This window comes from Melanaphis sacchari, unplaced genomic scaffold (assembly GCF_002803265.2).
Source record: "Melanaphis sacchari strain LSU unplaced genomic scaffold, SCAv2.0 Contig23_pilon_pilon, whole genome shotgun sequence".
NCBI lineage: Eukaryota > Metazoa > Arthropoda > Insecta > Hemiptera > Aphididae > Melanaphis > Melanaphis sacchari.
The window spans coordinates 5,314,921-5,337,087 of record NW_020271114.1 but is presented as its reverse complement, the minus strand read 5'-3'; the positions used below and the strand labels follow the sequence as shown (position 1 = coordinate 5,337,087).

General features: G+C 28.1%; 2 protein-coding genes across 3 annotated transcripts; one reads left to right on the top strand and one right to left on the bottom strand.

Moving 5' to 3' along the window:
* Window positions 1-1,215: 1,215 nt before the first annotated feature.
* Window positions 1,216-6,661, bottom strand: LOC112594696 (helix-loop-helix protein 1). Of its 2 annotated transcripts, none has more exons than XM_025339643.1 (3): window positions 6,563-6,661; window positions 1,585-1,673; window positions 1,216-1,471 (listed from the first exon to the last, which is right to left on the bottom strand). In XM_025339643.1, exons 2-3 carry the CDS (start codon window positions 1,671-1,673, stop codon window positions 1,216-1,218), a joined length of 345 nt encoding a protein of 114 aa, XP_025195428.1. In that variant the 5' UTR covers window positions 6,563-6,661. The 2 variants fall into 2 exon arrangements, with proteins under 2 accessions (XP_025195428.1, XP_025195429.1); XM_025339644.1 differs by lacking the exon at window positions 6,563-6,661 and adding an exon at window positions 1,811-1,885.
* A 2,178-nt stretch (window positions 6,662-8,839) lies between these two features.
* Window positions 8,840-21,714, top strand: LOC112594753. Its single transcript, XM_025339719.1, has 4 exons — window positions 8,840-8,926; window positions 16,669-16,879; window positions 17,973-18,178; window positions 19,928-21,714. Exons 1-4 carry the CDS (start codon window positions 8,900-8,902, stop codon window positions 21,638-21,640), a joined length of 2,157 nt encoding a protein of 718 aa, XP_025195504.1. The 5' UTR covers window positions 8,840-8,899; the 3' UTR covers window positions 21,641-21,714.
* The last annotated feature ends 453 nt before the right edge of the window (window positions 21,715-22,167 follow it).

The following is a 22,167-nucleotide window of genomic DNA, read 5'->3' as shown; positions in this document are numbered from 1 at the left end:
ATGATTTATAAGTTTTATTTGTATTTACACGAAATGAAAATTATAGTAAAAATTCTTATTCTCTATATAACATTGTATAATGTAGATAAATATTTGTATACAATCATGTTTATCAATAACTAATAAGTCATGACCTTCTAAGTCCGTATCTATTAATAATTATTTATTATTAACATTAATACATATTTGTATTGCACTTATTCAGCCTATACCTACGTATGATAAAAACATAATATTATGTTATTTGAGCTAAGTTTAGATTTAATAATAATTTAAAGTAATGTCCTACTATCCTACACATAGATAGTATCAAACGTAAGTACGTTGTATACATAATATATAGGTACTACACTTAGGTGGGTAGCGTAAGCATATCATCTTCAATCTATTACAACCATAGACGTGTCCAACAATTTCGCAAATCTGTCCAAGAATGATTTTTTTTTTTTAAAGTTTTTGTAGTTATGAAATTAGTTACCCCGTTAAATTTTAAAAATACATAAATATTCTAAAAATTTGTTTTTAATCTGCAAATTAAATTCATAGGTCCGACCATTGCCAAGAAAATCGATACTCGTCTATGATTGCAATTTATTTACAAACTGTAGTGATAATGTTTAGAATATTGCAGGTAGCGTACTGGATACCTAACTTTCTTTTACATAAGAATTAATTATTATAAATTACTCGTTTATAAAGAAATATATATATAATATTTATATTAAAATAAAAATTGATTATAATAGATTTGAAAAATGAAACAAATGTATTACGATATATACATAAAAAATAAACAAATCATATAATATTACCATGAAAAATTGTGTTTAGGTAAGCACAATCACATTAGTATATGTTAAGTACAATAATAATATAAAAAACCTCTATTAAATAAGTAAAATTAAAATTTCTTAAGAATAAAGTTTTGTCAAATCAAACAGCAAATAATATAATGATATATATATATATATATATATACATATATATACACCTATGTATAAAACCTACTCGTGTTGTAAGTTGTAACTGTTGTAAAATGATAAACTGATAACCATCGAACTATTGTTGACTAAAAATTAAAAATACTTTGTTTTCAATTCTCGGGAGATTGAAACCACTTAGTGCTTATTAAATAATCATAATATCGTGTAAGCCTATATAATCCAAAATAATTAACGGGCGTTCGAGGTCGTGAACGGCACGTACATCAACAATTTACGTTTCCAAAAATTGATTTAAATACATAATGTAACATATCGCGAGCCTTAATATTTCGATTTTTGACAATTTCTTGTCGGGCGGTATGGTGGGCAAGAGTTTTCGCAATTCTCCGAACGCCACGTTGAACGCCTCGACTCTAACTCGCTCGCGCGTTGCATGAGCCATTCTGTACTTTTGGGTGGCCCGCCGTCTTCTCCGCCGTTCTTCCCTAGTCAACGTGGCCATTCCCGTCACCGTACTTTTTTCGCGACTAAAAAATCAACGGTTTTTTCATTTTTTTTTTTTTTTTTCAAGACGGATTTTTCATATTTTTTTTTTCTCAACACAAATTCGTTTTGTTTTGGTTATTAGCCAAGTACTTACCTTTTCTTCGCAAGTGTACTGTGTCCGTCCACAGAATCTGGAAGCGTCGAATCCGCCATTGAGTACATACCACAAGATAAAAAATCCATCTAAACACAAAAATAACAATAAAACATTAATTAGAATCCGAAATTGAATTGCTATATAATTTAAGTTGACAGTTTGTGTGATAAAAAAATAAAAAAAATAAGTTGTATAGAATATTGCAGACAAATGTTGTCTCTACTATTATTCAAATAGATGAAAACATTCCATGCATAAATAAATACGCGTTTCACAAATAAGCATGTTATATTTGCACTGATATTTACTACATGATTTAAATTATAGCTAGAAGAACAATAAACGGTTAATCTGAAAATATATATATATATTATACGTCAGTATAGGTTAATACTTAATCGCGTGTAGTTCGATTATAATTATTGTAACTACAAGAATTATCTAAATATAATATAATAATTGTTATATATTTGTTAATAAATGTAATTATTGAATAGTTTTTCAAAGGTATTATAAAATAATAGATAACTGATGTCTTTTATATACCTATGTGCAATTATAATTCATGTAGTATCGTACAATGCATAAATAATATTAAGATATTTAAAATACACATATCTATCTCTTATATATGTAAGTTTTGTTTAAAAAATCTTAAAATGTGATTTTTTATCAAAAGTACTGATTTAATGTATAAACTATATACTGCACTGTATTCTGCATATGATACTTTTTAAGGTCAAAGACTTATCTATGATTATAATTTACATAAATTATACATATTATATAGTATACAATTATTATTTAATGATAAAAGAGTTAAATGATTCACTGGTGCATGGATGTTTTCATATAGATATTTGAAAGTAATAAATAATTACTATGAGAATAATCATCGTTAGAAATAAAAAATTTTAGTATAAAACAATTCACCTCAAAATTAATTTGATAAAACACATATTTTGAAAATATAACTTAAACATTAACCGATGATTAAAGTTTTGTAAAAATTACATTAAAATTGATTGATTTAACAAAATTGTACTTTAATTGAATATGAAAATATTAAAAAATTAATATGATCATTGGTTTATTGTGGATGTTAAAAAATAAAAACAATTTTACTTTATAGATAAAACTCGTTTGTAAAATTAATTAAAGTTGATGATTAACTTTGTTATTTAGTTTAATTCTAGGTATACTTATTATAAAATATATTTTAAATTTATAAATATTATTGACAATTTCAAAAAACTTCATTCATTTTTTTCATAAATTTTTATCTTATTTTCAAAAAACAAACACATAATATTGCGTATTGTGTAATCTGAATTATCATCCCTTTGCTCCCACCAGAATCTAAAATGTATTATAAAGCTGGGTGATTTAAATGCATAACGCGAAATAATATTTATTGTAAATTGTAATTGAATATGTATAAGAGATACAAATATTGCATATCATATATACTCGTATGTGTATTATGCATGCCATCGATTTCCGAGTTTTTTTCATATTAACTTCTGTGAATAATTTAACACTTCTCTAGAACGTGATGATGATTCCGATTATAACACTGCAAATACTAATGTTATATTGATGACGTGTGTGCGTGTGTAAGTATAAGTAGATTTCGCTGTATGTATATATATTTTTTACTTCGAATATTGGCGACGACACATCGACACGTTTCCGGCGTTTCGTCAACTCCCTCGGGAAGACAACCACCGGCCGGACACGTGCCAAACAACAACGACTACTGTTTTTATTGGATGATAAAATATGTATAACTACACCATAACGTGTTTTTGGGATAACTTGATTCCGATTTAATGTCGTTAACCGAAACCAATACAAATAACCGCGATAGTCACATTAAATAAATATAATATAATATAATATCATGTGTGAAACAATAATTTACATATTATGTTGTAATAAAAAACGCCATTAATATATTATAATATTCAAGATTCCTAATAACGAGAATATTATTATTCAATAACGGGATACTTGGAGACGAAAGAAAAAATAACTTTAAGTGCGATTCTATAAATTTGTATTATTGTTGTTGACAATTTTCAGTAAAATTAGCTTTAAAATCGTAAAAATTTTTATTATTTATATTATTACACCATATAGTTACAATGAATTAAGATAAAAATAAACGCTAATATTAATTTTTTTTATTTGCAGAGGTTAAATATGTTTGCAATATTGATCAAACATCAAATGCGGATCTAAGGATGCTAAACAGGGCTTTCTCTTAGTCTCCTTTAGAGTGTTATAAGTAAGGTGTATTATAAATAACTATAGATACACTAATATTTTATCATCCAATATTATTTAGATAAGAAAAAATCGAAAAATTGTACAAAAAAAAAATGTAATCTTATTTTAAATTTCATATTGATAGGAACCTATTAAAAATACTTAAAAATATAAATCATAAAATACAATTTTTAAAACAATTAAAAACTTTTTCCTACCAATAACGAAAACCGATCAACCAATAATAATTGATCATTGTATAGTTCAATACAATATTTGAATTGCATTATATAATCACCAAATAAGAAAATTCAAATAAGAAATTTACCTATCTACTACAGTACTACCTAGTTTTGGAAGGCAATAGGAAGTAGCATCAATAATATTATTATTATAAGTAATAATTTTAAAACTATCTATATAAATTGAATTAGAAATATAATAGATACCTAATGATTTTTTTTTTTTAATCTCTATTTTAAAGCATAAGAATTCTGATCATCTCGTGAAAATGTTAAAAAAATAAATTAAAAATACATTTCAACATAAACTTATAATTAATAATAACTTTCATTAATTATTGTTCAGACATAAATTGTATTATATTTATTTCCATTGAAATCAAATAAATAAAAATAAAAATGGGGAAACCATTAACTATCTGATGTACAGTACTTATAACTTAGATATTGAGTAGGTATACCTTGCCATAGAGTCTAAGTCAATTTATGTTAAATTTGAATTCAATAGGATATCATTGCATACACAAAATCATTCTAGAAAAAGACGATCTGTTAGCCTACAATACAATTTAATAAATATATGTCATATTGTGGTTTTTGATATAATTTCTATTAAAGTAATTTATTTTACTATTAGCATGACAATTGACTGTAGGAGTAGATCAATTTAATTTTTGCTAAAACGTTGCATTTAATATTTTGTAAATAATTAATTACTTTAATAGTAAATATTTATTATTTATAATGTTATTGATTTCCCCAGTACTTTTCTTGATCCAGGGAAACAAAAAAATCTGGGAAATGGAAATTTTTCATCAAAATTTGTTTTTGACAATATACATTTTTTATTTTGTTGTAGTTCAGAAATGAATAACCATAAATACTTGAATTTTAACAATTTTTAATAAAATAAACATTAACAACTTCTATACATTGTATTATTTTAAAAATATTTACTCTTTTTTAGCTATTTATAAACATCTAAAATTTAAAATTGCTTTTCTGTTTTGGTTGATAAACAATTTTTTGCTCAGTCGAAAAGGATATAATTTAATTCAAGATTTATTATTTGTTGTTATTTCTAGAATAGAAAAAAAAACTAAACATAAATCCACAGTTAAAAATAAAAAATAAAAAGGTGGTGTTAGCGAGGGCAGTGTAACTTTCTTTAATAATGATTTTAATAACAGTATTATAATTTCAACAAATATTCGTATATTTTTTCCAAATAATTATAAAAAATACTGAGTTTATTCATTGATCTTTTTAAATTATTAATAACATCCAAATTTCTATCAAAAACTTCTACATCAATGCATTATTTTATCTACTAAAAAAGTATCTTCAGACCAGGCCCCAAAATTATGTATACTACCAAATTCAAAAATGTGTAACAAATAATAATGTTTTTTTCTATATTATTATTATTCATTTTACATCACTTGTAAGTTATAATAAACGTTTAGGTAATTAAAATATGTGTGTAGTACGAAAAATAGAAAATTATAAGCCCTGCTTCAGACACAAAAATAAAAATAAAAACACACATCGTTTTAAAATAAATACATTTATAGTTCCACTCAGAATCTTAAAGTTTATTTAGTTTTATATATTTTTATATGTAAAGCAATAATCAATTTAATTATTATTAATATTATTAAAGGGTTATAAAAGACAATATTAGTATATTACCCAATACCTATACATTATTTTAATTAATACAAATTAATTATTACCAAGAAAGTTACTATTTGATAAGTCTTAAATTTGTTTGTCATAATATTTAAGTTACATTATAATAGTTAATATATAATTTAAAAAATATTTTCTTGTTATTTATACGTTGTTTTTTTTATAATGAAATCATTATACTTTGACTATTTGACTCTTAAATGTTAAAACTTTAATAAAGTATCATAAAGAACAAGATAAAATATATCAGAATAGTGTATTGACAAAATACATTGTGTTTATGTAGATGTTATAAAAAGTTACAAAAAAAATTTAAATTGATAATAAATCAAATTTATTTTATCCCATATTTCAATATTATTAATATTAGTAGTTACTAATTATATAGCTAATGATTTAAGCTGTAAATTAAAATACTATTACTACGAATAGACCAGACTAATAGGTACTCATTTAATAGATAAATATTGAACAGAATATTTTAAGAACCATACGAAAATCATTCATAAATTATACTCTAAATAAATATTAAATATCTATACATTATTAATTATATTTTATAATTATCAATTATTTACACCTATATACTCGTACAAATAGATAACCAATAAAACTAATACTATTAGTGTGTGCTGTATAGTAGTATACAATTCATGATGGGATATAATTTATTTGTCTACATATGCTCAATGAGTTGTAATATAGTATATTTTATTATACTATGAAATTTGAAATAACTTATATAGTAGATAATTATATTTCAAACTTACGTTTAATATCCAGTGAGACTAGTATAAATTCGGAACCACCAACAGCTGTGTTAACCCGAACTAGCAAAGGCGAATATGAGAATGCACATGAAAATTTCACTTTGCCCAGCATCCAGAGATGCGGATCTGCGACTGGCCAATCAAAAAAGATACGCCCTTTGAAAATCATTATAGTCCCCTTCGTATGGGCGGAGTTAGGATTATCCCTTTTCTTGCGCAAATGTTTTCGTGGACAGGTTTTTCTCATATAATAAGTTTAACATATTCTAATCATTACTATTAAACATTCAAAAATTGATTTTATTTTAATTTACAATAACATGTGCATGGATATTTTAAGTAAAAATAAAAACAAACAATTAGATGAATATAAACAATTATTCCGTATTTAGAGATGAACAATAAAACGCATACCTAACATAAAATTTCAATAATGTTTACAAATTCAATTTAAATTTAAAAAACGCTGCTTACACGCGATTTCAATTTTTTAGTAAGGAGGGAGTGGTTTTACAAATGTATGCCACAACAGACCCGGGGGGAAGAGGGATGAAAGCTAACTTTGAACAAATTGTGCACATCTAATGCGTGCATTTTACGCCACATTTTATCGAATTATTGCTTAGGCCTGCTCTGCAGGATTACGCCTCACTCTAGCATTCAATATGACTTATGCTTTATATACACCCGCATACCCATCTATATAAATTACAATATCTTAAATAAGAAACGGTTGGAAAAAAACTTTAATCAAAAAGAAAATAACAACTAATGAATGATACTACAAAGACAATATTACACATGAAGAAGGTATTAGCACGCATATTATACTCTCTGATTTGTACAATCACACATGAGTACATGATAAAGTAAAAAATATATTTTACAGTGTTCGTACATTAAAGTTTTTACAATATTTTAATTTTTTATAATATGATGATTAATGACCATTTTAAAATTATAATACTTTACATATTCATATAACGCGGGTAAAAATATCTTATAAGTGTCAAATTACAAACATAGATAATATTCTTAATGTTATAACTTTGATACTAGATCAACTCGCGCTAATATATAAATGCTGTTAATGCTAACATTACATAATTAACTCTATTTAACATGAATTTACTCTGTAGCATGTAATACAGTAAAAGAAAAGAAAATTATGTAATGTGCTGTCGTTTTCTTAGTCAACTTATTAATTTTTTAATAACATAAACATAAATACTTAATGGATAATCTGAATATAATATAATTTATAGTAGTTGAAGTTGAATTTAGTTAAGTTTTAGTCATGTTGATAAAAAACAATTGAATCATTTTAAAACAAGCATAATATAAATAAATTATATTTTCAAAACTAAATATAATATGATATCAATTGTTTTCTGTCAACTGAGCATTTTCAAAATTGTTATCAAATTTTAAAATAAAATACTTAAGACCAAAATAATAATAGAAAAGTTAAGATGCACATAATTTTTACACATTTAATTCATATATCATCAAATTACCATGTATATAAACTATTATTATTTATTATTATTTTTTTTTTTTTTTGCTTACTGCAATAAATAATTTTGGTCATAATTTAACAATGAATGTATGTCTATTTACGTTGAATACAATAATTATCATAAGATTTCGTTGACGTCAATACTTAAGAATATAAAATTGTTACTCTATATTGTAGCCTTATATATTTAAAATACACAGAAAAAGTAAAATAATTACTCATCATTTAAACAAAGAAAAATTAAGATGTTGAATGTTAAACGTTAATAGATCGTTACTTTATCTATAATATTATATATATTCAACATTACAACCCACGAGCATATCTAAAATAATAATATTTATTTATTTATTACGTTTATGGATAAAGTAACTAATTTTTAAGATTTAATATTAATAAATCTAAAGTTTATATAATATGTACTTATATATTATAATCGTATAGGAATATATATATATATATATAATATATTAATTTATAGGATACGTCATAACATTATTTTTTTAAATACGAATTCTTTGATAATATTCTGTATAATTAAATAAAAAATGATATGGAAATTAGTGCTAATATTTAGTTAGTTTGCAAAACTCATATTTGTTTTTTTAATTGATAAAACCTTTGTATACGTCACATCTGTATCCATAGGGACGAAAACAGTTATTACGAGTGCTTGTCACGACAGAAAAAAAGCTACCTGGATAGCACAGTCTATAAAGACTTTATTTGTGTTTTGAATATTTTAAAAGTGACGACAAATTTTTTTATCTTGTTGTTCGATCGAATAATAGTAAATTTATTATATTACACGTAAAAGTATGTCCATGAACTACACATGTAATCAAGTAAGTGATTTATGGAACAAAAAATAATATTAAACTTAGGTACCTGCAGTAGTATACTATTATCCATATTGTTTTATTATAATTATTAGTATAGTTTTGGTATTTTTGTAATGACACTTTAAATAGAAAATAATTTACAAATCATAAATATTATTTGAAAATATGATTTTTCATCATAATCATATTATTTTTTTCAAAATTATATAAATTATAAATTTTTAAAATTAAAATATACTAAAACAGATACAAAAATTAAAAACGTTAATTATTAGGCATTTTAATAGCACTTATAGGCTATATGAATTACATTATGACATGTATTGAGTAACAATAACCATTAATAGTGATTAAAGGGAAAAAAATAATAAAAATTATTCAAAACTACCCATTTTTTTTGTTTAACATTTTATTTACAATAATAAATAAATAAAATAATATAATTGTAGTTAATTTAATGAGTATTAAATGGCATCTATTGGATATTCCAAACTGCTCTTAATTTTATTAATAATATAGAATGCCTAGCAGTTCATATTGTAACTGCTCCACACACAAAATTAAATGCGACTCTTAAATCATATTTTCATGATTGGAATACCTAAAAATTAAAATTAAAAGTACGATTTTGAACAAATTAATAATATTGAATCATTAAATATTATTTTTTTAGGTTTTTGTATGCATTATATTTTATCGTAGTTCTCAACAAAATTATGTGGGTATTGTAACAATATTTACTATAAAAATAATTAAATACACAGGCGCGGACTGATTGGGATTCTGAGATGCTACAGCATCTGCTTTAAAATATGTACCTAAATGCATGAGCGTCCCTAGGGGTGGGCAAGAAGGGCACTTGCCCCCCTAGAATTTTAAATTTATTTCCTAATTGTAATAATTCAATGTTATACTAACGAAACATAATAATGCTCTATAAATAAAATGTATAAAAATAGTACCTAATTGTAATAATGACAAAACATGGTTATGTACTATAAATAAAATGTATAAAAAAAATCTATTTATTTTTTAGATTAATTTTGCCTCCCTCCCCTAGAAATTTCTGGGGACGCCTATGCTTAAATGTATTTACTATATAACTATAAAGCTTTAGGAAATTTTTTTTTTATTTTTTTTTAATATTGTACAATTTTGATTGAATGTTTGTTGTAACTTGATACCTATTTACGTTTTTAACGTGTTTTCAATATTTTGATAACAAAATAAAATATTTTAATATCTTATAAATAATCTACGCAACTACGCATATTTTAAATTTGCCAAGAAAAATGTTATTTACCTTTAAATTTATTTAACATCCCGTGCCTTTTTTTACCAGTCCATAACTGTAAATACATACAATGTAATGTTTACAAATTATATTTTATAGTTATAGTATATTATATACCATGTATTTAGTCTTATTTAATTTTAAAACTAATTTAATTATTCCCATTTATTATGTATTGAAGTAAACTAAAATATCTACGCTTCACTTTCTTATCAGTGCCTAAACTTACATCACAGGCATTACCTGCAGCGTAACTGCCTATAATCTGTACGCGTAGAATGAGAAAAATATTAGATAACCATAAGTTAATTCAATTGTTTACTATACCTTCTCTACCGCCTACCATTACTTTTATCCTTATTCAGTTTATCACATATAATAATATATTCTATTAGCATAAGTTATACATAATATAATATTGGTGCCTGGTGGTTTAATCTGCAGATGCTATTATGCCATATATTGTGTTTAAACACTTACCCGACGCCCTATCAAAAAAAAAAAAAAATAAATATTGCCATTGAAAAGCGTTATAATCTGTGTTGGATTTGTTTTCAAAACAACTAAAAAATATAAAAAAACAATTTATATTCAATTCGACCTCCTGTAGTCAGTTATACAATGTAAAGTGCACTAGCTATATAATAACTATCTTTATGGCTAACTGCTGCAGCAATTCATGTGTTATATATATATATACACACACACACACTACTGATTCAAAGGGACAACATAATCCTTTATGATCATTAATCAACCCCCTCAAACAACCCATCTATAATGACAAACTATATATATATATAAATAATTATAATAAACAAGTATAAGCCGAAATGACCCATCGTCAATACAGTTTTGCGCTGTTGCAGGTGTATTTCATAATTTTAGGGACCAGCTAGTTGATGGACATAAAATAAAAAAATAAAACGAAAGCAAAATAAAAATAAATCATACTATGTATACGTACTGCTTTTTAATGTGAATTATTATAATTTACTATTATATTATGCAATGATGATAATGTATACACAAATAGTCTAAAACCAATTGTAATAATATAATATTTTATAATATTATAGTTTCTTAAAAAAATTACCTATATTATATTAATTAAACTTAAATTATGCGATATGTAAACCGACTAAAAATAATTTATCGACAACGTCTTACGATTTTATTTTCAACTCTTTTCGACTGAGATTCGTTACACATTTACCAAGTATCTTATATCTATACCTATTAATACAAATACAATGAATTATAACTGAAATACAAATTTTATACATTTTATCGATAGAGGTACCCTTATGATATAGATAAATTTATTAAAATGTTCAAACATTTATTAGGTATACCGTATACATTTATACAGTCTGAGCACACAAACTAAACCAGAAAACATTTTTAGTTTATAGCGTACATCGTGTCGCCACTCGCAGTGTAGGTGCGTACGATGTGACTGATGCGCACGAAACGCCCAATGAGGAGGGAGGTTTTTTTTTGTATGCTACGGCACACGTGCACTGGCGTACTGCTCATATATAACGTCAACAAACACGGGATTGCGGGATTATATCAATGGGCAACTCCAAAACCATCAATCAATTTCTCCGTTCTCTCTTATACACATTCTTTTTTTCTCGTCGTTCGTGTCACATTTTTTTCTTTTGTTATTCGGATACGTAGCTACTCGTATATTAAAATATACAATATATATATATATATATATATATATAGGAACAGACGCGTGTGATAATTAAATTTTAATCGACGTTTATTAACTATTATACCACGTCCAAAATCGTTACGGTTTTCTACTTCTGTCCACCACATTTGTTTTGCACGAGTTAATATTTTGGTATACGCGACATACAGTGAGAACCTTTAATGTTACACAGTTACATATTACATATCTAAGAACGGTTGCGGTATCCTTGAGTATTATGAAGGCTGTTGGAGCACTCTATACTTTTAATGATTTTAACTTTTAAACAATTAAGAGGATGGAACAAATAGTTATAGTTTATGTACTTCTCAATGTCTAATTATTGTCTTAGCAAAAAAAAAACTTTAATTTTTAATTTAACAAGCTTTAAAATAAAAAAAATAAAATGTTTACAATAATTTATGATACGTCCAAGTATTTAACGTTAAATATTTTTCCTACATAACATAGTAAAAAAAGATAATGAATACAAATCATTTGACTGAATGTAAATTGGACCTTGGTAGTACTTCTTGAAATTTTGTTTCTTTCTTAACAACGTTCATCAGTAAATAAATAGGTTTAGGGGAAAATTTTAAAGAGAATTTAAAATATTTTTTAGCTCTTTCGTACATATCTCTACATAGGTAGACATTCCATAAACGATACATCTATACTACTAAATTTCCAATATTCCAAATATTCTGCTCCGACAACCTTTAAATCAGTCCAATTGGTTCGTTTAGTAGAAATGTGGGAATTATCCAACCCACTACTTCTTAACTGGTTATAGTATTTAGTATAAATATTTAAATCTATACTTGGTTTGAAATAATGAGAGAAGTATGTTGCACTTGTACATTTTTTTTGTTAAAAGAATAAAGATACTAAAAATACAAATTTAAAACGTTTATTTTTTTACTATTGAAATATTTACTTTATTACAATACATGTTAATGAAATGAATAGAAAAAAATAAACTCGATCCAATAATATCGATAGTTGACCGTCAGGATTCATAATAAAATTATACTAATAGAAAACAACAGACCCGGACACATTTTAATCTGCAATAAATAAATGAAAAGTTTGGAGATGGTGGATATAGAGCTATAGTGATTTGATAGATCAAGTCTGAAGTCACTATAGGTATATAGTCATATCTTCGTCATGGCAATTTCTAACATAATGTTAAATAATTCTTAAAAATAATAAATTTATTTAATAAAATACATTTTATACGTGATTATATATAATACATAGTATTTGATACAAAGGCATGCATTGAAACTTTTTGTGTAAATCAGCGTTTATATTTGAAAGAAAAATAATTACTCTGTAATATATATGTATTAGAATAATATACGAATTATGGATATAATTAATAATATTATTATATTTTGTATATAAAGCAAATATTTGTATTTTAATTTTAAAATACAACGGAAAAAACATATACACATATTATTATAATATGGTGATGTATTGTTACGTATTGTGTTTGTTATAGAGGACGATATGAATATATTACAATTTACAATACACTAATCTCTTGTTTACAAACAATTAGAACGGCCGTCCGTCATTGTCACAAACGACGCGGCACACACCACGCGCGCGTGGTTACTATTGCTATACAACATACTCGCAATAATAATTATAATAATCCCAATGCACATGGGCCGGAGACCCGTAGTAGTATAGTAAAATATTATTATTACTATTATTATTATGATTATAATAATAATAAGGACCAACCAGCAATGCAGTACGCGTGCATAATAAATAATAATACAAAATTTAAGGGACGCGGCGTGTAGTGTATACTGGATAATCTAATCAACGTAAGAGTAAGAGACCCGTTATTTTAAAAACTATTAATAGTTTTTGAAATATTTTTTTTACATAATCTTAAGTAATTTAAAACAATATTTTTTAATATATTTTATTGTTATCATTTTTATTTTATTTTTTTATTTATAATAAAATACATTTTTGATTATTTTACTAGTCCAACACAATGCCCATAAATTACTTGGCTGAAATTTGATTTTTATAGATCAAAATACTCTAAATAAAATTATGTTCAGAAATATGAAATTAAGAGTGTTCCTATATTATCATTCATGAGAGTAAAAACTTAAAAATTAGCCAACACAATAAATATTTTCAAAAATTCTGTTTTTTGATAACATAAGATATGTAAAAGAAAATATATATTCTGAAATAATTAGGTAGTGAACTACTAATCACTCCGTGTGTGACTGTGTGAGTATGTGTTTGTGTATATATATATATATATATATTATAATCTATGAAAATATAAATATTATTATACTATAAATTATAATAAATGTAGAAATGATATCTGGTATACTGAAGGATTATATATGCTTTAAATACCTACATATACGTATTATATGTCACATTATACATGTATTGTTCATGTACGACGTATGCGGAAATGCGTTTAACACTCTGTATATATGTTTATATACCTATTATTAATTATTATTATTATATTATAATTATAACCACGATTTGGGTAGGATGAATATAACGCGCAACTAATTATATAGGACTAATTACCTAAGCTCAACCGAACATTTTTATAAGTACATTGTACAATTTATAATGCATATTGAATAGGTAATAATATTATATTCGTAGAGATCATAAAAATTGTATTTGTCACAATAATATGGTAAAATTAAAAATATTTGTAGGTGCTCACTCAATTAACAAAAAATAGATGTTCCATAACTATGTAATATACTTAATAATAGTGGATTTTATACGGTATACTAAAATTAATACTAGTTACAAATTACACCTGCGAACGAGTATTTTCGAAATTAACTATGGTAAATAATAAATTGAGAAATACAACGCACCAAGGTCTAAAATTGACTAAATGATCTATTATTAATGTTTACTGAACCAGAATTAATATCTGGTGTTGATATTGACAAATAAAAAACTATTGAAAATAGGAAATTAAATTATAATCTTTTATCATAATTTTTGTGTACCTAATAATACAATAATAAATATATGTACACATATATTATGTAACAAAATGTACTTATATATTTAATTTTTAAATATTAAACCAAGTTTTTTTTTTAATTTTATGTAATGTGTTCTTACTTTTATACATGATTGAATTTATATTTATTTCATATAATTTAAAAGAATTTAAAATGTATAAGTTTTGTAAAATGTTTTAAATTATTTTTTTATACGTCTCAATAAAAAAATTTAAATATTAATACCCCACCACCTGATAGACTTATAGGTATTATAGGTACTATTAGTATCTGTAAAAACTATGTAGCGTGATAAGCACACCCTAGTATACTGAGAAAACTTATAAAACAATGTAACAAAAATTCTCTTACATATAGGCTTCCACCAGCGGACTTTTCTATACCAAAAATAATTTTTTAGGCTCTCGTTAGATAGTTTCAAGTTTATCCATTCAAAATATAGCCAACATTTAACTTAAGTTAGTGCCTAGCATTAAGGGAATTCCAATTCGATACCGGACCAGCTTAGCACTGCGGAGAGAGCACCGCTTAAGATCCACAAGCACTGATGGCTGTAATGGAATAGTAATTGGTAAAAAATAAATATCACCTAATCTAATCAGTGGCTTGATACATGACATTTACCTAATTCAACTGCTTAACCCAAGAAGTTGATTTTAAATTTAAAAATTAAAATTTGAGTTGACGAATTTATAATTAATTATTATAGTGTTTTTTTATACTTAATTTTTGATGATCTATTAGATCCAATGACAAAAATTCTAAATTAGCATAAGTTTTAAATTGTATATTATATTGTAGGGGGTATAGTGGGTGGATCGTTAAATACTTTGTATGAAGTTTGAATATGCTTGCTATGCTACTGCACCTAATCAACGTTAAGGAATAACTTCAAAAGTCCAACCTTAAAATAACGTGCAACCACGGGCCGTAAAACTCGTGTTCCATAGATCAAAAATATGTGATGTTAAGTGCTAACGTGGTTATTTCATTTACATACGAGAATTACTGAAAAAAAACCAAACCAAAATATCATTTACGATTACCACAAATGAGGCATAGCCTAATAAATCGTAACACGTGTTGTCCATTACAATAGAAGACTACAATAGTCAATAACCCATCGGATTTTTATAGAAATCCTAATGTCGGCCATACAAAATCCGGGATTCCGTTGTTCATATTATACACTCATCGGATATAGTTAAATTATTTTTATATTATTAGAATTGGGTTCTCAATAAATGGACAAGAACGTATAATCTGCTTGATTATAATATGATGTGATAGGCACTTATTTGAGTATAAGTTTATGTAGAACGATGTCATTTTTACCTTTTTTATATTAATAGATTTCCTTTATATTAATAGATTTCCGTAAAAACGTGTGTACGTGTATCAATTATTACGAGACGTAAAAACCTAGTCATGAATGAAATAAAATATTTTTTATGTTATTATTATTAAGACAATACAAAAAAATAATCAATTGGGAGACGGTTCGTCTATAATACGTAGTGGAGTTTTGGATATTAGGTATATAAACCGTGCAAGAACGCGATCATCGATACTAAAAAAATATAATGGCACCATAATATGATATTTTATAAATACAGTATATTATACCGTTTTATATCCACGGTGTTTAGCGAATAATAATAGTATAATACGCATCGCACCTATATATTATTTTCAGTTTGATAAAGCATATCAACCAACGAGATTGGGAAATTGGGAAGTTCCTAAATGGCATCTGAATCGTCCGAAAGGCCGTTCAACCGTTACGAAAGTCATTGCTAACGACAGGGGACATTTGCTTCCTGGGGTGCAAAAAACCGATCAGAAGCACTGGGCTGGTCTCTACTTGGGGACGTATCAATTGCCAAAACGCATTTCAAAAGAAATTGGTAAGAATAAAATACATTATTCATTAGGCGACGGATTTTCGCGTAAATAAACAAATATATACTTTTGTTGAATGCCGATTTAATAATTCCTATTAAAAATTACAGAACACTGAATAATACAATAAACGTACATATTTGTTTTAACGTATTTTTAAGTAAATGCATCATTATTAATTTATAAATCAGTACCTACTCGTTTGACGTTTTGTTAAATATTTCGTACTTTTATAGTTTTATGTATTTATATAATTCATGGATGTATTGACATTTAAAAATATAATCATTATCACTTGTGAAATGATTGTCAAAAATCGTAATAGAGAACTTCGTAATAAATATAAGATAAGATAAATTGAACATAACAATTTTTTACTATACTTATATCACTATAACGGTTATAAAATTTAGTACTCATCAGTGAGTATTTACTAATTGTTCTCGTTCGTTCATTTGTAATTTCTACTCAGTAAACTTATTTATTTTTTTTTATACATAATCACAATTAAAAACTAATATTGTTTTTTTAAACGCATAGGTACAATTTCTTTTTATACTCGTCAAAATTTGTCAAAATCACAAACAGTTGCAAATTATTTTGTAGTTAAAAATTCATGATAACTTTTCATTTTATATCTAAGTTTTGAAAATTTAAAATAATTAATATAAGATTTTTCTTAAATAATTCAACACTGGAACCATAGAATCTAAAAATATGTACAGTCATTTTTTATCGACATTTTATGTTTAGAGTTAAATAAAATTACTTTTTTAAACAATAAATAGGGATGTTAATTATTTTATTTTAATATAAAAATATTATTTGTGGTAACTTAACATTTTTACTTATATTTTATCTACCTTTATTTAAAAATATTTATACACATATTTATATTTTATTGTTTAATACTTGAATAAATAAAAAATAAAAATGGAAATTTTTATTGCAGTATAACTAACTAAGTATTGCATTTATAAAATATTATATTATAGTACAATAGTTTTAGTTTTCTGCTTTTATGTTTGTAAAATTGTTTACCAATGACCAAAATTACGATATTGTTTATATTATATTATGCTTACTTTTTGTACATAGCTACAGAACTGTCCGGTCCGAAATGTCAGACGTGGATGAAACGTTCGTATCACCATCCGTTCATCGACCGCAGCCAGCGAAACAAGACCGGAAACGGCGAGAACAATAATAAACTAGAACAAATTAATGCCAATAAAGAACAACGACAACAACCTATAGCGAACGAAGATACCGACAGGGATTCGATAAAATCCATAAAATCTGCGGTGAGTCATTGCGATCAGACGCATATGTCGTCGCGTTGTGTGGATTCTTCTGCGATAAATGAAAAACCATTGATCAATACAGACAATAATTTATGATAATAATTTAACAATACCTAAATAAAATAATAAGAAACTTTGATAAATAAAATGTTAACGTTGTTTTCTTAATAACCGTGCTTAATTTGCGAACTCTAAATAAAATAAAAATTTGTTATTTACTGAAACAACAGGTAAGTCACCATTTATTATATACTAATTACTTATTAGTAATACTTATTAGTTATTACCAATAATATACATTATCTTTAGGGTTACAACATGTCGAAGTTTATTCTATACAAATTTAGGTATATTGTACCATTTATACCACGAAAACTTCATGTATTGGTATTAGGTACACGTAATGTGAATTAGATATTATAACTTAAGCAATGGGAAATTGCTTGCGCATATTTTACTAAGCCGTTATTAAGAATTTAGATATTGAATTTTTTTTCAATTTAGTATTAGGTTAGGTTATCTTTTTTACTCATTCTACTATAAGTAAAAAACTATAATAACTAAATAACAGCAAAAAAATCTACCAACTTTTGATTTAAAACTTGTCAGTTCTACAAAAATGTTAAAAGATGATAACTTTGAAGGTTATCTCTTAATTAACAAATCAACAATAATGACCCTGATCAAATTTTTCGTAAATTTAAAACAACTATTTTTTTTTAAAGGATTTCAACCCCATTGAAACATGCAAAATAATTACTAATCATAGCCAAAAATGAAAATTATTTTTACCACATACCTAATAAGATCCCAAGCTCGTGATTATAAAAGAATTATTTTCTTAACTTCTTCTTTATACTTTATAGCTACAGTCTATAAAGTAACAGTTACTATAACCTTTGACAATCAAATTGTATTTTATAGATTTTCAATGCTCTATGGAATACTTAAATTACTTTTTACATTTTTTCAATACAATAAATATTTAAAAAAAAAAAAACAAATTTCTTAAATAAAAAGTCTACAAAAATAATTACCTAACAGCATCATATTTCCAAAACATTATATAGGTAATGAATTTCGATCTAACTTAGATTTAAGTACTTAATAATTTAAATAATAGATAGTTAATATTAAGTACAGACTATGGCACTACGCAGAGTCATTAATCAGCATTTAGTTAAAACATCCAAACTTTTTCCATCGATTACAATTTATAATCATGATGCGTAGGTATATATCATAAAACAAAATATGTTATGTTATTTTTATGTATCAGTACCTAATAATAAAACATATAGCGGATGTGAATTCAATATATATAATTTAACAATATTGATATTTTCAACCAAGACTACAAATTTTAAAGACAAACTTATAGATGCCTTGGAAGAATAGACTTTTTATTAAATTTGTAAACGTAAAACATCAAAAAATAATACTGCAATAATTTATCCTTAATTTAAATTTTTGCTAAAAAATTGAAATTCAAAAAGGGGGGTCGCCACAGTAAAGAGGTCGAGAAACGCTGTATTATATTGTTTTTATATTTTAATGTTTTTTTTTTATTTAAAATAAATAACAGGTATATTATATAGAAATACACTAAAATGTATACGATTCAATAAAAAAAAAACCTGATGACGGAGACCTCGTACACTACGATCGTGCATAAATATCTTAATAAATTCGAAATCTTTATCGTAAACGAAAAAATAATAATAATATTATGTATCGATCCGATTTCAGGTATCGGATATGCGAGCGCCGAACGTTTCCAGGATCGACGCGATCAGGAATTGTGCGTCGGCGGACGGCCGCGGACCTTTGAATTCAACTACAGACGTCAACGGTAACGACGAATGCAACAGCAACGGCGCTCGCGGCACTAGACAGCGCGAATCAATCGGCGGCGGCGGCGGCGGCAGCGGTGCGAAAACTCCGTCCAGCCCCGCGCTGAGCCGCATAAGTGCGAGCTGCGGCCACCTGCAGACCGCGGGCGTGGACGACGACGGCGCACGGCCGCCGGTGGCCGATCACCAAGAACCGACGGGACGCCGATACGGGGACGCGCAGAGACACCACGGGCTGCCGGACGCCATCGAGGACGCGGTGTACCGGTCGTTACAGACGAAACGGCACAAACACCCGGGACTGGGACTGAACGGCTGCTGGCCCAAGTGTTCTGCAGTGGCGTACAAGTCGTTCAACGACCCGGGCCCGACGCAGTGCAGCAAGCTCCGGGTGTACAGGCCGAAAACGTCGTCGTCGTCATCGCCACCGCCTCCGTCGTCGGCCGGCGGCGGTGGCAACGGTGACGAGAAAAAAGATCCGACCCGGAGGCGTAATAACAAAAACCCGTCGCGGCCCAAGACGTGCGGCCCGGTCATGACGGCCCAACAGTTGACCGACATCAAGTTGGCGCTGTGCTGGGACCTGGACGCGCCGTTCGACAGGAACCGACCGCCACGGCTGCCCGACGAGCCGGCCGTGTTCCACAAGGTTCGGCAGCAACTGCAGCAACAGCAATCGCAGCGTCCGTGCGGCGGACCCGCGACGGGAAAACCGAAAAACTCGTCGGCCGTCATGGGGTTCGTGCAGACGGCCGGGGAGGACAGAAACTGCAGTAACGTCGACGGTGACGGTGACGGTGAAGTCGTGCCGGAAGCGCGGCGGACGCAAACACGCGAGTGTCTGATGAAAAATCGCAATCTGTCGGCCGTCATGGAACTGATACGGAACAGAGACCGCGACGGCGACAGTAGACCCGCCGCCGCTGCAGCTACGGTGGCGGACGGGGACGTCACCGGAGCCTCCGCAGACCGAACTTTTCTCTCGGACAAACCGTCTTCGTCTTCGCCGTCGCCGTCGTTACCGGACTGTCGCGGCAAAAACGGTTCGGACGGTAACGATCGGAACGACGACGTCTGCAAGTCCGACGACCAAGAGGCACATGTCGAGGACAAGTCGGACGAGTTCGGTTCGGCGCGGTGTCCGGTCGCCGATTCACCGTCCGATGACCGGCGCCGTCATCGGACGACGCAACACCACAGCTCCGCCGTCGCAGAAAGGGAACCGAAACCCAAACGACACGGCAGACACGCCTACCGGCCTTGTCTGGCCTGCGACAATCCGAATTCAGCTGCCAACTGCAAGAGAGACGATGAGTGCGAGCACTACAAGATGGCGTTCAAGGCGGGCGTGCCGGTCAGCACGCCGGTCAAGCTGCGGACCGCCGCGGCCGGAAAACCGGCCAAGCACCTGAAGGTGCCCAAACCGAAGACCACCAACTCGGACAAGAAGAAGTACGTCATCGGTACTCTACTGCCGCCGTTCTCCATGTGGCCGGGCACCACAGCCCGGGATTACCCGGAACACTGGAGGCTCACGTCCGTGTACAGGCAAGCGTTCAAGCCGCTCGAACTACGCAAACAACCCCTGCTCCAGACCGTTTACCTGTAGACGACGACGATGCAAAATTAAGGGAGAGGGAAGTGAGTTTATTTAATTTTAGGCACCACTAGCCAGTAAGTCTATTATTGCGATCAACATATTGTGTAAAAATGATTGTGCGTTTGTAAGTGCTCGATAATCTTGGTAACCGCGAAAACTATTGTTGGATATATTTTTAGATATGTTCGCTGATATGATATCAAATTCAATTCGTTATTCGATATTAGTTTTTTTATTTTTGTTAAGTAGCGACTCCAAAAAATGATAAAAATAAATTTGTTAAGGACTATGCGACGTTTGCCAAGTTAACTATAAAAAAATATGATATAAATATTCGAATTCGCATCTAATGTAATATAAATTACAATTATATGGATTCGTGTTTTTAAAACATATGAGACCGTTTTATTATGTTTTGAAGTTAAAACGACCAGTTAACTCTATTGCCATTTCCAATATAAAGCATTATTATAACCTATCTGACTTTCAACAATAAAAAATACCTACCAAAATCAATATCATGGACTAATAAAAAT